The sequence below is a fragment of the Sebastes umbrosus genome, chromosome 11 (genome assembly GCF_015220745.1).
Source record: "Sebastes umbrosus isolate fSebUmb1 chromosome 11, fSebUmb1.pri, whole genome shotgun sequence".
NCBI lineage: Eukaryota > Metazoa > Chordata > Actinopteri > Perciformes > Sebastidae > Sebastes > Sebastes umbrosus.
This window is the reverse complement of record NC_051279.1, coordinates 3,548,180-3,572,826: the sequence shown is the minus strand read 5'-3', so window position 1 is coordinate 3,572,826 and position 24,647 is coordinate 3,548,180. Positions and strand designations below refer to the sequence as shown.

The window sequence follows — 24,647 nt, the reverse complement described above, 5'->3', positions numbered from 1 at the left end:
GGGTTTAAAGGGTTTCCAGTAGTGAAGGGTTTCCAGTAGTGAAGGGTTTCCAGTGAAGGGTTTAAGGGTTTCTAGCGAAGGGTTTCGAGTGAAGGGTTTAAGGGTTGCTAGAGGAGGGTTTCCAGTGGAGGGTTTCCAGTGAAGCGTTTCCAGTGGAGGGTTTCCAGTGAAGGGTTTCCAGTGGAGGGTTTCAGTGAAGGGTTTCCAGTGGAGGGTTTCAGTGAAGGGTTTAAAGGGTTTCTCTGGTAGAGTGGAGGGGTAGAGGAGGAAGAGGAGGGCGGAGGAGGAAGCGGCTGTGCGACTCTGACTCTCTGCTCTCTCTCTCCTGGACTACATCACATCACAGCGACCACACAGCAGCAGCAACTTCTAAACACATCGGAAATACGGAGGAAGGAGGTTTACTGTCGGGGACATCGACGGCTAACAGCTACTGAACCTACCGGGGGAGAAAGACAGCCCGTCTGGTAAGAAAACAAGTTACATATATCCGCTAAAAGAACCGAAAACTGCACCGTGTGTCTGGGTCTGTGTGTGTGTGTGGCTGCTAGCCAGCTAGCTAGCTAACTAACGTCAGTAACCCCGCAGCGGCTAGCTCGGCTCGGCTCGGCTCGGCTCGGTTTGGTTTGGCTCGTCTTCCACCGACACAGCTGGCGAGGATCAGCCCTAGTTGTAGTTGTAGTTGTAGGAGTTTTAACAGGATTGTGTGTTTTTAAAAGTGTGGTTGGTTATCTGTCTTGCTATTAGTTAAACCTGTTCATGTCAGTCACACGAGAGTTGAAATGAGCAGTTAACTTAAAAGTTAACGTCACACAACGCTTAATAAACGGTTTAAACGGTTAATAAACGGTTTAAACGGTTAATAAACGGTTTAAACGGTTAATATACGGTTTAAACGGTTATTAAACGGTTAAATAACTGTTAATAAACGGTTATTAAACGGTTTAAACGGTTAATAAACGGTTTAAACGGTTAATAAACGGTTTAAACGGTTTAAACGGTTAATAAACGGTTAAATAACTGTTAATAAACGGTTTAAACGGTTAATAAACGGTTTAAACGGTTAATAAACGGTTTAAACGGTTAATAAACGGTTAAATAACTGTTAATAAACGGTTTAAACGGTTATTAAACGGTTTAAACGGTTAATAAACGGTTAAATAACTGTTAATAAACGGTTTAAACGGTTAATAAACGGTTAAATAACTGTTAATAAACGGTTTAAACGGTTATTAAACGTTACAAAACGGTTAATAAACTGTTAACAAACGGTTTAAACGGTTATTAAACGTTACAAAACGGTTAATAAACGGTTAAATAACTTAATAAACGGTTTAAACGGTTAATAAACGGCGGTTGAAACAGTGGAACACACGGTTGAACGTGTGTGTTATTCTTTGGCTGATCAAGTAGCTGCACACTGTCAAAGCTAATGTCAGTTAAAGTCAGTTAATGTCAGTTAATGTCAGTTAATGTCTTCGTCTCCTCTAAATGCTTTCACAACTTTTAACTGGTTAACAAACCACCTTAAAGTCCAGTTCAGGTTAGCTAGTTTCTGTGTGTCACTGCCACGATGACGACTCTATCAAACAGTTGTGTAATAACTTTAATGACAACTGGAACCAGCAAACACGCTGTGTTTATTAATAGCTAACTACTGGACTATGAGTTGGCTGAAGCTGGTGACTGTTGGGTACTGTTAGAGATATCAGGGAGTGTTGAGAATATGCACTATTTCATGCCACCGTCTCGTCTCTGTTCTTTCCGCTTTATATATATATATATTCTCATGTATATCCTCCTCAGAGGAACAAAAGGCTCTCCCCCTCCCCCTCCAAACTGTCACATTGATTGAGTCAGTACTTGAGGAATGAGAGGACCAGTGCAAGAAGGAGAATACTCTTTTCATTTTCCACAAGAAGAGGGGCCGATAGTTTAACCTGTTGACCGCTGGGATGTTCACTTTGTTGTAATGTCCTGTGTGGTCAGGAGGATGAGTCACTCTGCACACCCAGTCCTCTTTTCCTTTTGTGTAAATTTACACTGCTGTGTCAGAAGAAAGTTACACACTGCACATGCAATCTTTTACACGTATTAAGCAAACTGATGGGCTGCTTATCTATCCTTAAAACAAAGAGCCGAAGTCCCGCCTCTTCCAGTGGACTCCCATGGGACCTTATTTCGGAAAAGAATATGTACAGTAGTCAACGGCGAGAGAGAAATATTCTTTTGATAATTGCACCATGAATCACTTATATGTATGTTGATTTAAAGGCCCCATATCGTGCTCATTTTCAGGTTCATACTTGTATTTTGTGTTTCTACTAGTACATGTTTACATGATATAATTTTCAAAAAATCATCAGATTAAAAGGTTCCCCTTCGGCACGTGACCACTGGCAGTTATTGCAATATTTAGTTTTTTTCAAATCATGATATAGATTTTTCAATTATTATCTTACACATTGCTCCAACAGATGTTTTTTTTTTTTTTTTAAATCAGCAATCACAACAAAAATATGCCCCAAAATCACTAATTTTAAAATATTTGGTTTGATCTCCGAGAAATATGGTTACAAGATCATGAAGCGGTAAATTATCAATATTTTTTTTCCTGAGAGACCATAGCACCTACTTCAGCTTGGATTGGGCTAAATGTTGTTTATTTGTTTTTTGTCAATATGATCTCAAGCTTAAAATGCAGCTCCGCTAAATAATATATATTTTTTCAAACTCTTAGTTGTTGGTATCAGCTGTCAGACTGTCTGGTATGATTTTTGACATAGATTTTGTTCTTTGTTATCTTTCTTCATTTGATTCCCACAGAATAACTGTTGGCAATCACTTTAGGCCTGGTTAGTCTCAGTATGAAGTTTCATCTTGTATGAATAGGCTCAATGTTACAGGAACTGTGGTGTCAACTCTCTTCTTTCCTGTGTGACTTGTTGCTCTAGTTTTGTTGTTGGTTTTCTAGCCACCTGGGGTTTCTTCAGCTCCATGGTTGTCATTGCTAAGTTTGCAACCCACTGCAAGTTACTGTGATTGGATAAGTGGCTATCCCTGGCGGGTTGGTTATAGCTGGAGGTGAACACCACACTATGGAAACAGCATGAGCAACCAGCAGAAAGATGAGAAGAAAAAGTGGGAGGAAGGAGGAGGATGATGTGTTTTCCCCCCCTCTCCTCAGCAGTCTGTCCCAGCAGAGTCAGACTCAAGGGAACAGCCATAGAGACATGTACCAGCTGCACCCGCAATGAATGGCCAGAGCTCAGGATGGGTTGCCATGACAAGGACGCTGGCACGCGTTGTTATGCAGACACCTCTTTTCTCCGGGCATGTTTGCACATTATTTCATTGCCTGGTCTTGCTTGGTTGGTGCTTGAGAGAAAAGGCCTGCTTGCGTATGCAGAATCAGAATAACGTTTCTACCTTGAGTCTATTGGATTTTTAAGACTGATTTTGGTTTGTGTAAAGATTTCCCAAATGTCTTGGCAGCATAGAAAAGAAAAATGATGCTGTTGTGTAAGAGCTGTTTGTGGTCTGCGGACCACATCTGTCCAGATCAGTTTCACCCCTATGTGCAGTATTAAACACCAGTACAAATTCTTTGCATCGAAGCTTTGTTTAATCCATATAACTATATACAATGCACAGTGTTTTCCACGCGGAGGATCTTGCAATGCGCTTACAGGTTCGCTCCGCGGACTAGATGCTTTCGAGACCGGCTAAAGAAAGCTACAGAAAGTGTCCAAAGTTTGGGATCATTTCAAGCTCAGTGTGTCTATTGTAAAACCGAACTAACCTACCACAACAGCACAACGTAAATGCTCCAGAATTTCAACAGAAAGCATCCAGTCTATGTATACAGTCCACGGAGCGGGTTGTTCACGTAGTTAACGGATGCTAACGTGTCGCACAAGGTAACGTTAGCATTATTTCATGTGTAAGGAAACATCAAGCTGGACTTAAACATCGCTTTCCCGCCTTTGTAAAACAAATTGTGTCCAATTATTATTAAAATGATAAATCTTTGTAACTTGCAAGTTGGTTAAAATCTTCAAAATTAACAGGAATTACAATTCAAGTGTAAACCTTTTTAATGCAGCAACACATTGGTCAAAACTTAAAAAAATAAAATGAATTAAAATGCCAGTCTATAATGTGTATAGTATATAAACATAAAATTGAATTGAATAGATCTGCTCCATTAACACCGATATCCGATTCAGCTATTTGAGTCAGAATCGGCCCAATATCCGATCCAGTATCGGTATCGATGCATCCCTAGCCTGAGCTGTACTTAGGTTGAATATTTTAGTTCTGAAAGTTAAATTGCACAACTTAAAGACAATGTTTCTGTATTCATTATTATGTTAATTATGCCAGTATAATCGGTAGAATACTCGTTTACTAAAATAAAGGAAAGCTGCAGTCCTATTTCTGTACAATCTGCAGATGTTGTTGTGTAGAGTGTGACACAATATTAATGGCTGTCAATGGAAAAAGTACACTGAGGACAAGGTTAATCTCCAGGGTGCGTAGGCTATATTAATGTTTTCATTCCAGACTTTGTACCACAGGTTTGCGCTGACGCTAACAGGATATCAAACACGATTCTGAAGGCACCCGTAGGTGTGTTCAAATCATGTGAGGTCACGATGACTCAAACAACACACTGATTGTGCCTGGCACTTATCAGTGATGGATATAGGCAAATGTTATTGTGGGGAACCTTTCTCTGGAAATGTTGTAAAATTGCTCACCACTAAATACTTATATATATATATTCTTTGAATATGTTTTTTAGGATTGTGAACAAAAGTTTTTTTCCAAGTAAATGGCTCAACTTGCCCGGTAAATGTTACCCAGCTTGTTCATCCATGGCACTGCGAGTTTGCTAATTGGTTGGCATCAGGGTTTATATTCTGACTCTGACAGTCTAGAATGAGGTCAAATCTTAGCCATGTCTTTGAATCATTACATGTGTTGATGGTCCATTGAGATTTTAAGAAGTTAAGCAAAGCAAACTACCACTAATGCTATCTATGTTTTATGACATCCCCCACTGTAGGCAGGAAGTGGATTAAGCTCAAGAAATTATATTTCATATCTCATACAAACACTTAACAAATACTGTAGTGAAAAAAAAAACAGCTACTGGAGCAGTTTTCTCCTATAAAACCTTCGGTCTTCAGAATCTCAGCTGGATTTCTGTTAGCCTGCCTCCTGACCTCTGAAACGCTGCCCACATCTCAGATTTTTGGTTGGATCACAGAGGGCCACCCCCCTACAAGCACAATAGTCTGTCACTGAGTGAGTGGTTGAGTGATGAAGTTACACGATAGGTCGGCTGAGCGTTGGATTATCCTCATTGACCGTTGCTCTTTCAAAATGAAAAGGCGGGGAACAGTCCTTTTATGTCAATTAACCCGTCCGGCTCACGAAACTTGGACCAAGCTGTCAAACTAGGCGATCTAGATCTAAAATGAAACAAGATTCAGCAGTAGCATAACCTATTTCTCGCTTAAAATGTTTTCCTGTTTGAACCGGCAAACAGAAAACCAGGGACCAATCACGTGCGTTCAACGATAACGGCCAGTTGAGTGAAGCAGTGCGTCTCCTACTGTCCTCGCCGCACCTGGTGGACATGTACCGCTGGATTTAACGTTATAGACTCGACCACTGACTATTCGTATAACAATTTAACCACAAATTAAAAGACTGGCCACACACGGTCCAGACATGTATTCGGTTTTGACTGAGTCTTGTTTAGAAGTAATTGATTTTTGTGTCTCAACCCATTTCCACCTCTGCTCTTCCTGCTCTATTTATACAGCCACAGGTCTGGACATTATTCCAGTTGACCACAGTATATACAGATTTCTCTTTCATTCATTAATGTCATTTTACTGATTTAGTTATTTTTCTCTGGCAGCAGATGCACATCAATGAAATAAAATCAGTTGCATGTTGTTGTAGGAGTCTGAGCCCAATATACAGTATATGCAACTGGGCATATACTGTATGAGTTCATTCTTATAACATGTTGGTGGTGTAAAAATATAAATAAGGATTTAATTTTTCTGCTCAACTCAATGTTAGATCAACATGCTTAATTTCCAATAGCATGTTAACAAATGCACTGTAATTGTGGTCATTTATTTTGAAAGGGCCCACGTTTTTCTGCCATGCAGTCTTCCTCCTCTTGAAAGAGACCCAGGAGACTGTACATTTAAGTAACTTCTCCTTTTGACTGTCATCTTTAATGCCAGCTCTTTTGTTATTTTATTGTTAGATGTGTATAAATGTTTGTTGTGTCCTGCTACCTTGATCTGTTCTCCATCGTTAGATATATGATTTTAAGAGAGGTGGATAACAGGTCCTCATAGCATGCAGGAGTCTTATGCTGTATCCCTGAATAAAAGCTTAAAGTGAATCTCGGTGCAAAAGCGAGTGGGATTTGATGGACTTTCCACCCAATTGTAGTAGGGGTTTAGCAGGTTCAACAGGAAGGTCACACATTTAAGGCAGGAAAGCACTCACGCATCCTCAATAGGTCGGCACATATAGAACTGATAACACACTCAGGCAGATGTGCAAGCTTCATCCTCTAATGCAGAGCCTTCCTATGTGCTTCAGTGGGGTGAAGAGGTTAAGATCCTTACCAGACAGGGCAGTCTAGTCTAAAGGTCGACCGATATGGGGTTTTTATGGCTGGTGCCAATGCCGATTTTTTTTTTTACAGAATCAGGACAGTCGATGTGTCTGGCTGGTTTTCTTTTTTTACCCCATCTGATAAAATATAACAGCTTAATAATAACAAATGATACACAACATTTCTCAACTTAAGTAAACATTTATTGAACAAAACTTATGGTCTGTCTTTCCAATCTGCATTTTGTGTCTGCACTGCAATGCACTTCATGAAATGCACAATTATGAAAAAATGTCAAAAAATCAGCTTGATTAATCAGTCGACCTCTAGTCTAGTCCAATGCCCTTTCCATCCTCTATTTTTGTACTTTCTTTGTATAAGTATTCAGAGCACAAGTGTTGAGCATTTCTATCTCTCTTGTCAGTATTTACTTAAATTATGGCTGTTTTTTGCTTTACAGGCACTGGCTCTTGTCTCTGAGGACTTTAGAAATCAATAGCCAATACTTAATAGCTTTTGTTTCCCTTTCTTGCAGCAATGCTGAGCACTGAAATCCGTTGCAGCCTATTATCAATAGTGAAATAGCATTGTACTCGAGCATGGACGAGCCACATGCTCGTTTGATGTGAACCAGCTGCGCCTGGAATTTCTGGCTCCGATAACTACCAACTGTAAAATAACCCACGACAAATGACTGTTGCTCTTGAAAATATGATGATTTGTGCACAAATGCTGCTGATCAGTTCTGGTCCAGAGAATGTGCCGTCTTGATAGTTTAGAGAGGAATAAAAAACGGGGAAGAAAAGAAAAGGGACTCAAGCGTTAGTGCCAATAGAGACTCGGTAGGAATGTCTGGTTAGGTAAACCTCTTCTGTGGTCACCCACACTGTGACTTAGTTTGGCTGCTTGTTTACCTCCCTTTGGGGCTGATATGGCTGTCAATGGGCTGTGCGTGAGTGCTATATGCTGTCCCTTTAGGATTTGAACAGCAGTGCATAAGCTATTAGTCCCTAGATGATGATCTAAATATAACTCCCATACTCTAAAGCCCCATCCCCTTTTATTTTCTTGTTGGCTTTTCATTCTAACCCCCCATGCTAGCTTGGCTCCTCTTGCAATCACTCATGTGTATGCAAGCATCCATGTGGACATACCATATACAGTATATATGCAATATTAATGCCCCTGGGCAGAAAAAGAAAGGTCCCATTTGTCGGCTGTTATGTGTCATCACTCTTTAAAGCACACATTGCACAGTGAGGTAAAAAAATAAATAAATAAGAGGAGAGCGGGGGAACGAGACCAGAAAAAAGGCTCGCTTTGGTGTGCTGAAGTATGTTATGTCACGCCAAACCTGCTTTTTTAAATTCTAAATGTAGAAAGGAAGTATGTCCGTGCAAGAGAGACAATGAAGTCAAAAGAACATAGTGTAACCAGACTGTTGGCTGCTCTCCCTCTCCCCCCACCCCTTCAGCTCCTCTTAGTTTGCTTTGTCCTTCCTTCTCTTTGGTTCACTCCTCAGCCTTTTAGCTAACGCAGAGAGATTCGTCTAAATCTAGTCACTGGATCTCTTTTATATGTGTGTTAAGTCAGAGCCTGAGCTTTGTTGAAGGAGGTTGCCTGCTGCCAAGTTCTCTCACTGTATGAGCCAGCTCAAGCACAATATGGCCCCCAAGCACTAAAGCAAACCAGACTTATCATTTCTCCCCTTTGTAAAGATGTGCTGTATATCTCATTACAGATGAGTGAGACGCTGGAATATGGTTGAATAGGAAGAAAGTTTTAATTCGGTCCCTGGGGGTTTTCCTAATGCATGATGCTTGGTCATGTAGCAGCTCAAATTTGCTCACCACATTGACCTTATCAGCCATGTTTTGTCCTTGAAAACCCCGAGAGCATTAACCTTTTATGTTTATCTAGTGAACCTGAAAAACCATGAGTAAGTCTTAGTCATTATTTCAAAAGATTGCTGTTTTCCAGGTCGCTTCTTTTTGTGTTCTGAATCACGTCTCTGAGCGGTGGAGTTGAGTTTCTCCGCTCTGGGATTAAGCGGTTATGGCATGATCTTTATAAACCATATCCATAATCTGTGGGGGACATTATAGGGGCCAGGCAAAGTGTTCGGGGTCAATCTCCCCATCTGCTCACAGTTCCACATCAGATGAAAATCATCTGCAGCGGCAAGCAGAGGCTTTCCTCTCCTTTTTGATCCACATATCCCCTCAGAGGAAAACATTTTTATTATCCTTGAACTGAATATCCTCGCAGTCAGCTGTCAAAGCAGAATGCGGAAACACATAAACACTACAGTTCAGCAAGCATGTGTTTGTCAGATGTCATCAGTACATCTGTGTAGTTGATCAAGTAGAATAAAACACGCACATCCCGTGTCTGATAGGATTGGTGCTTGATCAAAGAAAAAAATCAGAATATAACAGATAGATCCGCACACCACATAGCTCCCGTTTGAAGGATTTTTATTATGCTGTAACGTTTCGAACATCAGGCCCCTCCTCAGACTTGAGGCCTGTACTACGAAGCAGGATTTGGAGTTAGCGAGGTAACTTCAGGGTTAACCCTGGGTTTTCCGTCCTGTGACGGTGGTTCACTTCTTACTTATGCTGAACAGCTAACCTGCTCCGGAGCAGGTTATGTTCCAGATAAGAGACAGGGATGCAGCTGAAAGGAGGCTGAAAAAGTCATACATGCCGCAATGTTATCAAAGGGCGTAATGAACTCTAATCTATTCATCCATCATATTCTGAAAGCTTTTTATAATATCGCTCTAGACGATTATATCTGACTTTTGAATATTCTATTAAATTAATGAGTCAGTTAATTTACGCATTCCCACATCGGGAGTTTTTTCTTTAACCAGCTGTCCTTCCTCCATTTGACAGCTTCAACGGTGTTACTTTTAGTCTGCATTATGTGTTTAACTTCTTTGTATTTGTCTAATATTATAGTTTGCTCTTCCTTTGTATAATGTGCCGCCCTGCTGACAGTAGACTTGTCCATGTTTGTGATTGGTTGTAAGCTGCAAACACCGTTCATGTGAACGCACTCGTGTCCAGATTGAGAAATCCTGTGTTGACGTACAGAGTTGGTAACCACCGTCGTAGGACTGCTGAGCGTGATCGCGGTTGTTAGGGTTAGTGAAGCCAGATAACGAGAAGATACCCTGGGTATGTTGAACTCGCTTCATAGTACAGGCCTCAAAAGTCTCCCTTCAAACTGGACCTATTTGGTGTGCGGATCTATCTGTTTTATTCTGCTGTAGTTGATCAAATAGGCTGCATGTTTTAGTTATAGTTTTCACAATTAAGGAAACCTGGTTTGCAGATTTAACCATTTCCACTTATGATGACATTTAAGGTTCATTCACCATCTGCACTGAGGAAACACAGGAATGTGATGACACACTGCCAGACTCAGCTTCAACAGTCCAATTTATTATCCAGCCTTTTATAAAACTGCATTGCAGATATAGCCTTTTTTTTTTTTTTTTTTTTTATCAAATTACCAAGACTAGTAATGATAATTAACCACTTGTGTGTTGAAAACATAATGCAACATAACAAAGAGCTGGCAGTCATCCTTCTCGCTCCATCTCTTGTCGGAGCATTCAAGTCGTTTTTATGTGTTCGCTGTCTCTTTTTTTCTTTTTCCCTTAACACGCTGTGTGTTATTGTACCTGTTTTTGTAGTGACTGACAGACTACTGCAAACGAATGCATTGTTTTCCCGTGTTATTCACAAGACATGCTCTAAGGGCTGAATATGTCAACACCATACTAATGATTCACAAGGAATGATTTTAACTGGTATTAAAGCCGTGCACTGTGGGCTTATGTAAAGTGCACATTAGTCAAGCAACAAGCCATCTTTCACTCCAGAGATGGAATAGGCCTTCATGACGTATACATTAGCTGTTGAGTCCAAGTGCACTGGGAGACATTGCAGTTCTACATGGTTTTAGAGCTATCATTCGGTGCAACAGACTTAAACAAATCTTTTGGGAATGAAATCTAACCTGTAAAATCAGTAATGGTTTTACTGATTTGTAGGTGAGAGGTTGGAAGCTGATTTAGTAACATTTTTTTTTGTTCTATCCGTCTCTCCACCAGTCTCGTAGCTTTCAGTGGGATTAGGATTAGTGGTCTGAGGCTGGCTTCTTTAACAAGCACTAATTGATTTGCGACTGAGGATGTGTTGGACACTGCAGCACACAGCACCAGAGCAGGGTTAGGGGTTATGCAAGGTCAGCAAACACCACATTGCAGCAGCCTGCTGCAACAAGAGCCGTTGAGTTTGTTGGCTCGAGAACGAGGAAGTTTCATCCACAAGGCGGTGCACGGCTTCCCGTCTGCCATCCGCTGTGGGCCGGCAGCAGGCCTCTCTTTGGGGAGGCATCTGCACTGGAGCCCATGCTGGGCCCGATTAATCAAGGCTATCCAACTGTGCTGCTGAGTCTCCATGTAAACAAAACGCAGTCCCATTTGTTGGGCCTGGGTTGCACACAATCAGTCATTGTTTGAGCGGGAAAAGCATTCTGCTGTAAGTACAAAATCGCTGATGTCAACAGTTTGAACCAAAGGGGGTCAGTCAATGTAACTGTCCCTCCTCCTCTTCTGTGTTTTGTCTTTCAGAGCTGTGCTGGAGTGACTGGTCCGGTTCCCGTCCATCCAGTGAGCCTAGTGGCTGTCGGCCCAGTGAGCTGCTTGAGGTGTCTCAGAGCTGTGGATTGCATCATTATACGACAATAGCAATTGGGATCAAAGCTCTCCCTCCTCTTCTTCCTCCATCTCTTCCCCCCATTTCTTTTTCTCTCAGCCTGACTCCCCACACACACACAACCCTCTGACCACTCCTCCCACGCTGGTCACGGTCCACTCCCCCTGTCTCTCCAGCCAGTCAGGCAGTGAGTCGATGGAAGCTGTGTAATCCTCTGTAAAGTATAGGGCCTATACGGCTGCATATGCTCCCTTTTGTCATGGCGGCTGTTGTTGTTACAGAGGCCTCCCTCAGGAGAGCACATGAGGGAGAAGAGGAGGCAGCATAAAGCTCACAAAGGGAGGAAGAGAGAGCGAGAGAGTGAGAGAGTGAGTGAGAGACACTGACGCTGCCATTTATTTGACCGGAGGAGAATGAGCTTCACAGGGCAACGGATGGAATTCAATGGGGGTCAAACTACATGATGTGGGACTGGCATTACCACCCCACGCCCATCACAAATTGGACCAACAGTCAACTTTGGAGATATTTGCCACATAGTGGCCCGCAGCAAGGGATGCAGTGAAATAGAGAAAAGTAGACGAGACTTTTTTTTCTTGGTTTAGAATATTTTTCTATTTTTCCTCTTCCTGGTGGTCGTTTCATTTACAGCCTACCAAAAGTGCCTTTTTTCTGTTACTTTTTGTCTATTTTTTTTTTTACTCCTCTTGCTCTATATTCATACTCCATATTGCCACAGATTATTGCATGCAACTTAACATACATTAACTGTCACATTCAACGTGTGTTGCCATATTTTAGAGAAGGTACATAGTATATTTGACTTTGTTTGTGGGCCACAAAACCAGCCTCCATCCAATACACAGTTGACAATCCTCGCTTTTCTGAATTTAGTGTCTTCTTGGGGAGAGCTGATATAGTCCCAGCATTAAATCACTGAGAGTCAGGTTGCGGCCGACCAACGTGACTTTCTGCACCGCCTTCTCCCAACCTTTGTTGCTTTGACGACGCAGAGCCGTCGCCATGGTCAGTATCCATTCCAAATGGCGCTACCTTTTCATGTTCCTGGGCATCCAGCTGGTGGTCATGGCACTGCTGTCCCGAGAGGGATACCAGAAGAGGGTCTCCTACTTCATCCGCATCTTCCGCAAGCCTGACACCACTGGTTTGTCAGGACGCAACCACACGGCACCAGGCATCGCTGGAGGGGATGTATATGCCAACCTCTCCCACCTATCCAAAGGTCAAAGCCATGGAGATGAAATGCCCTACTGCCCTAAGACGTCCCCTCTTATAGGTGAGTGGTCTCGCCTGCTCTCTCTTTCACACTTGTTGATCTCTAAATACGTTTTTCTCAGCTTTTTAATGAATTATTAACATTTCTTTTAACCGTTTTAACCGATAGCGTTAATCGGTTAAAACGTTTAATGTCGGTTAACGGTTAAATGGTTAATTATTAACATCCCTAGTAGGGATGTCAGTTTCGGTTAATTTTGCTTTCGATCGCCTGACACTCATTAATCCGTAACTGACTCGGTTAATTTTTAAGAAAAACAAAATGCGAAATGGTTTGAAATACAAGAGGTGCTTTCCATTTACTCCTGCGCTCCGTTAACTCAATGAGCTTTGGCAGCGCAGTTCGAAGAGCTATATCTATCCAACTTTAATGTTTTGTGTTGTGTTGCCTTTCATTTTCTGTTGGCTTTGCTGAAGTTTATTGCCTCATTTTAATCAAGTCACAGGTGCTCCTATCCAGGGAATGAAATTAGCACCTGCCACCTGCCAAATACAGGGTAAATGTTGGCTGTGGGGGGGTCACCTGCCACCATGAATGTAACTGAATGAATCGATGCCAAAGTTAAAACACATCTCTAACATAAATGAAGTGTGAATAAAGCACCAAAGCACTAAATATTCTTTGAGTATTAGGAAGATTTTGCCAGCAAATTTTGAACTACATGCTGATAACTAAGCCAAAGGCTCATTGGCTACCTCTGTATTAATTCTTCTTAAAAGAAAAAAAGAATTTCAAAAGGTCATTGAGGTATTATTGAATATTATACCAGACCAGACTCCTTCTGGAGTTTCACTAAAACTGGTTTAGCAAGAGGAGTTAGGCTGTTAACACCGACACAGATCCTTTGTATGAGCTGAACGGGACTTTTCTGTCCTACTTACTAGGCGTCTCATTATTTTTGTCACTCTGCTAGCAACGATTTTGTAACATGTATCAAAAAAAGAGGCAAGGTGATAAAAATGTCAAGAGAACCCACCAAGAGCATTGCAATGCGCTGTGGCCAAAAAATAGCACAGCAGCTGTAATAACTAATACAAGTAGGACTAATAATAAAAATCAATAGCAGTGGATGTAAAGGAGTGATAATACAACTATTCGTAAATGATATCATTGGGGCTTTCCAGCGGAGCTTCCAGCTATCTCGGTCCTCCATACATCTGGCTAGCTCGCCAGCACTCTCCACTCTCCCTCAGTACGTCCATGTATGTTGGTGTGGGACGTCCCCGTGATCGATCCCTGTGCGTTGGTTCCCACAGCACCAGCATGCTTGCTGGGAGTTCTTGATGTCTTTGGCATTGACAGACAAGTCTCATTCTCCTGGCTGCCACTTTCTCGTTTAGCCTTGGTAGTCCCTCGTACAGACGGAATTAATTAGTGATGGTAGCAGTTGGTGTCAAATTTTCCTTGTTCCTCCAGAGCTTTCAACCTCACACATCTCATCTCAGTTTGCTCAGTAACAACTAAGCATCCGCTGATGAAGACAGTGAGATATGGTTGAAAGCTTGGGGGAAATAAAGGTAGTAAGTGGATTTTGTTACATGTCGGGCACATTACAGGCTTAGTTTTCTGTTTTTCCGGGCTCTGCCCTCTGCCCCTTTGTTCCCACATTACTGCCAGTAATTTGAAACTGCATGCTGATAACTGAGCCAGAAGGCTTTGACTACTTTCCTAGAAAATAATAATAATGGATGAAGGTCATTGAGGTATTACCCGAACATTGTGATGCAGCCGGAAGTGAGCAGAAACCCACTGGAGGCTCACAGAAACAGGTCAGACGAGGGGAGGGTGACAGGTATGTTTTGTATGACAAAAGTCATGACAGCATCGGTTGGAATGTCACTGCTGATTCATTAGGTGCCGGTTATGTGACGTGAGTTTTCTTCCTCATACCAGAATCAGAGTTAATTGGCATGTGTTGACATAACTCAATTAGGGCTGCAACTAACAGTTATTTTATAATAATAGTTCTATAAAGTGTTATTGAATTGTGAACAATTTTAAGACCCCCGTGGTGTCACCTTGTCCAACCAACAGTCCAAATCCCAGTTTCAGACTGACAGGGTGTCTGCCGGTCTTAAAGTTTTCTTTAAAGGAAAATAGAGATCTTGGAAGGTATTAAAGTCTTAAATTTAATTTACTGAAGTCTTACTTATTTTGTCTTGCCTGCAGTAGTAGATAATGTCAGTTATATAGTGTTTTTGTATCCGATTTGAAGGCTTTTGAGATACACCTATGAACTAAAAGTGGGTTTGTGTGATAGTGAATCTTGCACGTAAGAGGCTGTTTAAAGCCCCCCCTCCAGCCTGTTTTTTGGTAAATGGGGAGAATGGGGATGTGGTTGTTCGTCAGATGTAATTCATCACCATGGCAACCAGATTGCGTCGTTTTTTTTCAACCCAGTTCAGATGAAACCAGTTTAGAGGAATTTACTGTTTATCGGACCACAAATGAGGTAATCATTTTTGCAGCACACCGTCTCTGTTTCTCTCGCCCTCTTCTTACTTCCTCATTTCCTCCTGGTGAGGTGTCCGTCTGGCTGCTGCTGCACCGAGGAGCCGCACCGCCGCATGCCAGCCACAGCGCACCGGAGGACAGATAGACATGTTGCCGAGGTCCGTCGTTTGAAATTAAGTTTCAGGACGTTTTGTAGGTGCGCCGTCCACCAGCACCAGCAGCTCTCGCATCAGATCACAGCACCGACACCGCACCGGGCTGCACTGTGATTCATTTATTTCTCTAACGGGACTTTTCTCTTGTTTTCTCTTGAGCTGAAAGTTGTGCTCCCCGTCGTTCGGACATGTTAGAGACCGGCAAACCTCCAAAACGACATCGACTGCTTTCCGTTAATTTATCTCCAGCAGGAGGAGGAGGAGACGGTAGAGAAGAGAGCGAGTGAGAGAGACATTCAGTGTGTCGGGTTAATTCTGCCGGTGGGATTTTGTGTAATTCACTGTATTAATTTCACCTGTTCACCGTGCACACAAATGCCATTGTGAAAATAAACACATTAAACTAAGGTGGAGAAACCTAAAAGATAAAATGAAAACCCTCAGTTAGCTGATGCAACAAGTTGGGCTAACTAACTACACCTAACTAGCTAACTAACTAGAAAGACTGACAGAAAAACGGATTGCTGCTGCTCTGACTCAAACGAGCATGAGTGCGCCTGCAGCGTGGAGGATGACGTATGACCTGCAGCTTCTACTATAGTCATAAGTCATATTCCCATTTTTTTTTTTTTTTTTAACTTTGAGCACAAAATGACACAAGTTATTTGTCCAAAAAAAATTGGTGTTGCTAATTAACTTCAGTCAGTAAATGACAAGCAATGGCAAAATAGACTGGAGGAGGACTTTAATCTTTTTTTGTTGGGTTTCAGTCTACACCGTTGAACCTTCAGCTAACACTGTACTGCTGGCTACAGTAGCCAGGACACTCCTACACTAATAATCATAGTTTCCCAGTACAAGAAGCAGTTAATGACTTATACTATGCTTATACTTTGATCAGTATGAATATCTTAAAGTTAGCTAGATCAGTGCAGAGGTATTAGTATTAAGAATATGCTTGTATGAACTAGATTTTTGGTATGTGTCTGTATAGATTGTGATCCAAAATGTTACTGAAAGGCATCACAATTCTTCAAAATATTGAATTCTTAGACGGAACACTGTTTTGTTGTTCGTTGGCAATTTCCAGTGAGAAGAGCAGGAGGTGTGCACAGGAACAATTTACTATTTTGCATACTCAAATGTACTGTGCTACTTAAAGTTTGAACAAGCAACAAGCGTCAGAACTGGTATTGGTACATTTCCAAACACACCCAGCTCAATCAAAATGACACATTCAAATCACAGCCTCTCGTACTCTAACCAGATCATTTGCCTTCACATATCTTTTTTCCTATACTTGTAATGACGGCGGACCGATTTCTGCTCTACAGGTGGGCCGATCCACGTCAGCTTTCCGTCGGGGCTCACTCTAGCAGAGGTTCAGAGGAAAAATCCGCTGGTGGTGCGCGGAGGACGCTACAGGCCGCCCGACTGTGAGGCGAGGCACAAAACAGCCATCATCATCCCCCACAGACACAGAGAACACCACCTGAAGTTCCTGCTGTACTACCTGCACCCTTTTCTGCAGCGGCAACAGCTGAACTATGGGATTTACGTCATCCATCAGGTGAAACACAAACACAACCAAGGCATATGTTATACACTAAAGCAGGGGTCAGCAACCTGCGGCTCCGGAGCCGCATGCAGCTCTTCAGCTCCTCTCCAGTGGCTCCCTGTGGATTTTTAAAAATGGAAATGAATTACTGCTCTTTGTTTACATTTTCATTTTTATTTATCATTGTTGTAGGTCTATGGTACAACGGTACAACGGAGTATTAGGGCCACATCGAGGAAACAAAATAAATCTGGGATTTCGCGAATAAAGTCATAATATTTCGAGAATGAAGTCATAATATTTAGAGAATAAAGTCATAGGTTTACGAGAAAAAAAGTTGTGATATGAGGATAAAGTCATAATATTATAAAGTAGTAATTTTAAGTGTTATTTTCTTTTTTTCTCGTAAAGTTATGACTTTATTCTCGTAATATTACGACTTTTTTTTTCAAAGTTATGACTTTATTCACGTAATAACACAACTTTTTTTCTCATAAAGTTATGACTTTATTCTCGTAATATTACGACTTTTGTTTCTCGTAAAGTTATGACTTTATTTTTGTAATATTACGACTTTTTTTCTCATAATATTATGACTTTATTCTGGAAATCTCAGATGTTTTTTCCCCTCAATGTGGCCCTAATACTCCGTAGTACATTTACACTGTGGCCCTCGCTGCATTAGACTTATATACTATAGACTTAGACTATAAACTTCATCTACCTTCATCACAATGATCAAATGTTTTGTGGCTCCAGACAGATTTTCTTTCTTTTTTTTGGCTAAAATGGCTCTTTTGATAGTAAAGGTTGCTGACCCCTGACCTAAAGGAAGAGTCAACAGGTGGATAATAACATTTAACCCAGTATTAAATGTTATTATATACATAAGGTCATTTTCTGTTGGATGTTATCAGCTATCATCTAGTTGATCTACCTCGTTTGGTGTCCGCTACAGTTCAGACTGGATGAAGAGTGCCCTCTAGTGTGCTGTCACTGCATGTGCATGTTGGAGGATAAGAATGCTCAAGTGGTTTAGAGGGTTTAATCTCCTGAGCTGCTTGTTGGAATTGATTTGTGTGTACTCCTCAGCACTTTATCTCTTACACGTCTTGAGCTGGATTTGTCATATTATTGAATCTTATGATCTGTCTCGTCTCTGCTTAGCGGATACCTCAAAATAAGTCTGGTAGGTTGATAATTAAGGAATAAAAACACCTGGATGAGGCGGATAGAAGAATATGATGCAACATTAACATTGTGGTAGAAGTAAGTAGTATGTCTATTATGTATATTTACTCAAGTGTATATCATGAGATATTTTTATATTGGGAATCGTGACGTACTATTTTGTTTATTAAATAGGGCTGTCACTCAATTAAAATATGTAATTGTGATTAATCACACATTTTATATTTGTTCAAAATGTACCTTAAAAGGGAGATTTGTCAAGTATTTAATACTCTTATCAACATGAGAGTTGTCAAATATGATTACTTGATGCAAATGTATGTATATATTTATTACTGGAAATCAATTAACAACACTAAACAATGACGGATATTATCCAGAAACCCTCACAGGTACTGCATTTAGCATAAAACAATATGCTCTGATCATAACATGGCAAACTGCAGCCCAACAGGCAACAACAGCTGTCAGTGTGTCAGTGTGCTGACTTGACTATGACTTGCCCCAAACTGCATGTGATTATCATAAAGTGGGCATGTCTGTAAAGGGGAGACTCGTGGGTACCCATAGAACCCATTTACATTCACATATCTGGAGGTCAGAGGTCAAGGGACCTTTTTGAAAATGTAGCGTATGTTTGGAGCGTTATTTAGCCTCCTTCACGACGGTCCATCGTTGGTACCAATGGGTTCCTTAGGTTTTATATGATGCCAGTATCTTCACTCTAGCTTTAAAACTGAACCTGCTACAACCTAGAAGATGTGTTAAAGAAATTAGTGGCGTTAAAACAAATTTGCGTTAATATGTTATTATCGCGTTAACTTTGACAACCTGAGAATTAAAACTATAAAGCAAGAATGATTAATGTGTTCCAGTTTGACTTTTCAGATTTTCCCGTATTGATATACAGTAATACTATGTTCGATTTTTTTAACTGAAGAAGCTCTGCTGGTTATGTGACATTACTTTCCATAGGACTTGTAGACTGGTGTGTAAGGTGAGAGGATTGTAACATGCAGCCAGCTCTGACATTAGTTGTCTTTGTTCCTCCGCAGGCCGGAAACTACACTTTCAACAGGGCCAAGCTGATGAATGTGGGTTTCCGTGAGGCCATGAAGGAGGAAGACTGGGACTGTCTCTTCTTCCACGACGTGGACCTCATTCCAGAGGACGATCGCAACACATACGTCTGCGACTCCAACCCCAAGCACGCAGCCATCGCCATGGACAAGTTTGGCTACAAGTACGTCCTTTCTTTGTCTGTGAATGTCCGTTGAAGGGTTTCGCTCTTCACGGGTAGACCCATGAGCACATGCTACGTTCCACATTTATTTGAAACACTTTGATCCTCTCCAGGCTTCCGTACAAGATGTACTTTGGGGGAGTGTCAGCTCTGACGCCGCTGCACTACCTCAAGATGAACGGCTTTCCAAACAACTACTGGGGCTGGGGTGGAGAGGACGACGATATTGGAGTCAGGTGAGAATAGTTTTAGGCCAGATGCTCTTGAGAATGGGAGATTCCACTGTGGAGATAATGCATCCATAGCCAGTCAGACATTTGCCCTGTTCAGACCTGGTATTAACATGCGTCCTCAGTGATCGGATCACAAGTGGACGGCTCTAAGTACAGGTGTGAACGCACTCAAGACGCATTGAGATCTGATATTTCAGACCACATTCAGAGGTGGTCTAGGCCATATTCATTTAGCAGTGTGTACGCGAATGTGTCATGGGCCACATTAAGGACCGTCTACTCAACTGATGTCCCGCTGGGATCAGCGGGTCTCTGCGCTCCTCAGGCGAATAGACTGCCTCGCGACATGGAAACGGCCTCTGTGCTCGACTGTATTTTATTTAAATATATCTTATCTATAGGCTACATATCTACAGACTATCAGACTGGGAACAGGAAATGCATTATTATTATCATACTGTTAGAAATGTGTCTGTGTTTTTGTTCTGATGCTTTGCACGGAGCTGACACCCGCCTGCTCCCTCTCATCGCCGGCTCTCTGAAGCTCTGTCCCCGCTGTTACTTGGCAAAGGCAGCGGTGCCGGCGGCTCAGAGGTCTCCGGGGACCGCCGGTACAATAACCTTTTATTTTGATGTTAATAAAATGTACCAGAATTCACGTATATGTCGGATATTACTACTGACATTCATGTAATAGTACGTCACAACGTCTTCTGTATTAGCCGTGTGTTTACTGCGTGTTTATTTGCATATAGAGCGAGGCAGTGAGATCAGATCACAAGTGGAACTGGAGATGCATTCTAACGCCAGGTGTGGACGGACGTACTTAGAGCTGTCCACTTGTGATCGGATCACTCAGGATGCACGTTAATGCCAGGTCTGAACGGGGCCATTGAGGTTTCCAGTCTCAAAGCTCTGACTGAATGACGTCTGAACTGTGAATTCAGAGTAGATCTCTGATATGACATAAGGAAAAGTGCCGCAACATTTGTTCTGATTGGTCAAAAGTCTTGAAATTTGGTACAGACATAGTTTGGGAAAGTATTTAACAACAACTTTTACAACATTTTTAGGCCACATGAAAAATCTCACTTTTATTAATAGTCAAAATCAGGATTTTTTGATAAATGAGTAAAAACACTGACATTGTGTTTATATAATGTTTTCCATATGAACTATTTTTTTTTTTTACACTGCACATGTGTGCATAACTTTGATATTCAACTTGAGTTCATAGATACCAAATACTTACTATCAACTGTAGTTTCTGAGATATTATCATACTTTATCTAGTCTTTGGGCACATGGCACGACTGTTTTTTCCTAAAATATAATGGAGTTTATTGCAAAAACAGTAGTCTCATGTGCCCAAAGACTAGATATAGTATGATAAGAAAAAACGTTCTTCACGTTTGTGCTGAGGCAAGAACACTTCCACAAAAGGAAATTTAAAGTTCCAGTTATGGGCACAAATGGGTTAATACTAAACACTACTACTATACTGTTCTGTAAAAACAATGAAAAGATGTAAAAATGATCACATTCCAACTCCACGATCCATGTTTTGGGTCATGTCCTCTTGAACCACATAAGGAGATGTGTGTTGGTCTGTTTGAAAGACTGACGTTTGTTGCTCGTCTTCTCAGAGTGACTCTGGGGGGGATGTACATCACTCGTCCATCAGTGAGGGTCGGCCGTTACAAGATGATTAAACACAAGCTGGACAAAGGCAACGGTGTGAACCCAAAGAGGTACGGTAAACAAATTGATGCATTTGGTTTCATGTGAGCCGAGTTTGAATTTAATTTGCACGCAGACTCATAAAATCTGAAATGTGTTGAAGGGGACAAAGTCTGTACTGCATCATGGAAACAGCAAGACACGTTTTGCTAAGTCGTTGTTTTTACCGTCCTCGGTATTCTCCATTTAAAGGTTCAACATGCTGGCCAAGACACGTCAGACCTGGAAGATGGACGGGATGAACACAGCTGAATATGAGACAATCGCACGTCAATACATGCCTCTCTACACCAACATCACCGTCAACATCGGCACCGAGGCCGGTCTGCATCCGCCTCCCCCGACACAACCACCGCCTCCTTCCAAAGCTGCAGGCAAACCTGCAGTCAAAGCGCCTGCCGAAGTCCCAGAAAAAGGCCCAGCCAAAACCCCTGCCAAACTCAAAGAGGGCCTCTCATAGGAATAGTCTACCCAGAAGAGAGCGCTAATCATGTTCCACTCTGCCATAACTTCAATGGGATGATCCCATTAGTACATGCTGTAGGACGGCATTCCCCCCCACTTCGTTTTAAGCTTTTTCATCAGAATCAACATCGTACTTCCTGCGGATAGCGGAGCGCTCATTTGCGTGATTAAAACACCTGATTTATTAAAAAAAAAACAATTTCCTCAACCCTGAGGTGACGGTTCTCCACCCTGGATCCTGTCACATTCTTCTTCCAAGGGAGCCACAGTGAAGAGTGGAGGGTAAAAGTTGGACTCTATGAGTTTATATATCTACAGCGCTGTGGTCGCTGGTTAAACCTTGTGATGCCTTAGAAGCTTGTTCTTTTTTTTTTGTCTTTTCACTCGTACCTTACATTATTTAGAATATTGGGTTTGGTAGAGCAGTAGCTGCGATTTCCAGCAGTCACACTAATTTTTGTTGTCTCAACGCCAATGAACACATAAGGGACAGGGACGGTTTCTGTTTTCCAGTTGAGCGTGTGAAGCTGCTACAACGAATGAAGGAACTTGACAGATTTGTGTGTTACTGTTGCTACTATTACTGCTTCTGACATAACTGCGCACATATCCCGTCTGTCTGCAAATATCTGGGTTCTCGTTTAGAAGCGGTTCCTCCTACGCAGAACTACAGCTGATCTGTTCAGTCTAATGTTTTCAAAGTTGTGAATGCTGCACACAGAACTTTGCCTCCTTTAGTGCTACATTTCAGTGCCGTACACCAAGACCAAGGTACGGTTCCTCTATGTAGCGTTAGTGCGTTCAGTCTAGCCTTTCAAATTTCAGCCAATATCTACAACATTTGATTGAGTTTTCTTTTTTTTTGCGTGTTTTTGTGTATTTGCCTTTATCAAATAGAGCAGGTCTTGGTGACGGTGATCAGTCTTCTGCCTTCAGATGAGCTTGAGATTCACATCAAAATGGAGTCTGTCTTGCTTATCATTTCTTTATATACAGTATATGTTGATTATGTGCAGTGTACTCTATATATATATTTATATATATATATATATCTCCTTATGTAAATGTGCCCCTAAAGAGTGCTGGCTCCCTCCCGTTAACACTTTATATGCAGTCAATATTTATAATGTATCTTTTGCCCATCTCCTGTCTTTAATCTAAACATATCGTTGAGAAATGAACCAGAAAAAAAAACATTTGCTCTGCACAGAAAAAGAGTAAAAGAAAAGTCACTTCTGCAGCACTGTCAGGTCCACAAGTAGAGATTAGTAAATGCTGCTGTTTCAAGCTCGAGGTACCGTAGCCAAATTTATCCATGTAGACAAACGAGTTAGTTCAGTACCTTGAGTACTACTCATGATTTAACTGGAAATCTTAAGAACAGTTCCTGATATCTTTAACAATGTTGTTATCCCAGTTAGAGGCTCACCAATAAGGAAACAGGCCGTGTTTCTTTCTCTTTTCTTTCCCCCTTTTTTGTTCTTTCAATCTTTTCATTTCGAAACAATTTGTCACCTGGTGTAAGCTTCAATATTGACCCAGTTTCTCCGCAGCGGGACTCTGAAAGCCAGTTCCTTTAATAACAAGTTATCACACGGAGACGTCCGCTATTTCCTTTTCCACTAGTGCCCGTATTCTGCATGTCGACTCTCCTTCTCTCCACTCTGACACATTTGATTGTAAAGACGAGAATACGAAAACAGCCCCCTCCCTCCAGTGAGAGCAGCGCCGGCTGCGCTGGCAGGTGAACGGGCTGAAACCAAAGACGACTGCATGGAAAGCTGTGATGATAGATACAAAAATGTGAGTGTGTGTGCGGTATACTTCATATGTTATGAATGATTTCTTTAACACTGTAGTATTCTAGGCCCATCATCTCTTCCTATCAATATGTGTAGCATTTTTTAATTCTGTTCAGAGAATCTCAAACCGACATGTATTCAGATTTCCCCAAATTTACGAACCACAGATGGAAAAAACAACCTTTTCTTTCAGTGAAGGGATGAGGAGGGTTTGTGATGATTATAAAGTGGTTTCTTTCTTTTTTAAAAAGCTGTACTGAGAACTTTCTTTTATCTTCATGTCATTGTGGTATTTGTCTGCAGAAGTGGACGACACAAGCCTGTGATTTTCATAAATAGATGACTATATTCTGTATTATCATTTTGATGTGAATTCATATTCAACCCCTATGGCCTTAGCAACACACACAATACTCGTATTTCATCACTTAGCCACTAATACGATAGCATCTTTATATAAAGAATGAATATGCATGGCAACGAACCTGTTAGTGATGGAATGTACTGAGAGCACAATGTCGGGACGATACATATCAGTGCTCATCTAGATAATAGGAAGCATGCTGAAGTGTCTGTGTTGTGAACTGGAAAACTGTCTCATTGTGACTGTAAATGCAAGTTTCCATCTGCCGTGCTGAGCGCTCCTCACACATTCGAGGATAAAAGCGGGGCATTTCTGAGCAACATATACAAAGGAAGCTTCTATTCCCAAAGTCACAACGTACAGTCCTCCATCATTATTATCATTTGTTTTAAGCTGCTTTATATGTTTGATGTGACTCCGTTTTGATGTGGATAAGCTCAGCAGCAATAGAAAGCAGTCATCACAGGGTAGTACTGAAGCAACCAAGGGCAATGTGACTTTGTGAGTTATTTCTGCTCTCTTTATGAATTCTGCACAGTCCAGAGTGGCCTTAAATTCATTAATAAACTGATTATTCAAAAGATTTTTGTTTTTGTTTTGTATCTTTTAAAACAAAGAAGAGCATGGGTCAGAAGCATATGTCCTTCCCGATACATACAGTGCATGCCAAGTGCAAGGGAAGCAAATACAAATGTATATCAACAAAAAGTATCCAAGGAAATAATTTGAAATAAGAAATCTACATACTTCTAGTTGA

General features: G+C 41.4%; 1 protein-coding gene across 1 annotated transcript; it reads left to right on the top strand.

Moving 5' to 3' along the window:
• The first annotated feature begins 291 nt into the window (after nucleotides 1–291).
• Nucleotides 292–24,473, top strand: si:dkey-199f5.8 (beta-1,4-galactosyltransferase 3). Its single transcript, XM_037786188.1, has 7 exons — nucleotides 292–467; nucleotides 11,304–12,685; nucleotides 16,629–16,864; nucleotides 19,099–19,286; nucleotides 19,400–19,522; nucleotides 21,166–21,270; nucleotides 21,452–24,473. The coding sequence occupies exons 2-7, from the start codon at nucleotides 12,412–12,414 to the stop codon at nucleotides 21,717–21,719; spliced, it is 1,194 nt and encodes a 397-aa protein (XP_037642116.1). The 5' UTR covers nucleotides 292–467; nucleotides 11,304–12,411; the 3' UTR covers nucleotides 21,720–24,473.
• Nucleotides 24,474–24,647: the final 174 nt, after the last annotated feature.

Coding starts and splice junctions, on each gene's coding strand:
- si:dkey-199f5.8 (XM_037786188.1), top strand. CDS start 12,412: ATGGTCAGTATCCATTCCAAATGGCGCTACCTTTTCATGTTCCTGGGC. Junction 19,523..21,165: donor GACGACGATATTGGAGTCAG/GTGAGAATAGTT, acceptor TCGTCTTCTCAG/AGTGACTCTGGGGGGGATGT. Junction 21,271..21,451: donor AACGGTGTGAACCCAAAGAG/GTACGGTAAACA, acceptor CTCCATTTAAAG/GTTCAACATGCTGGCCAAGA.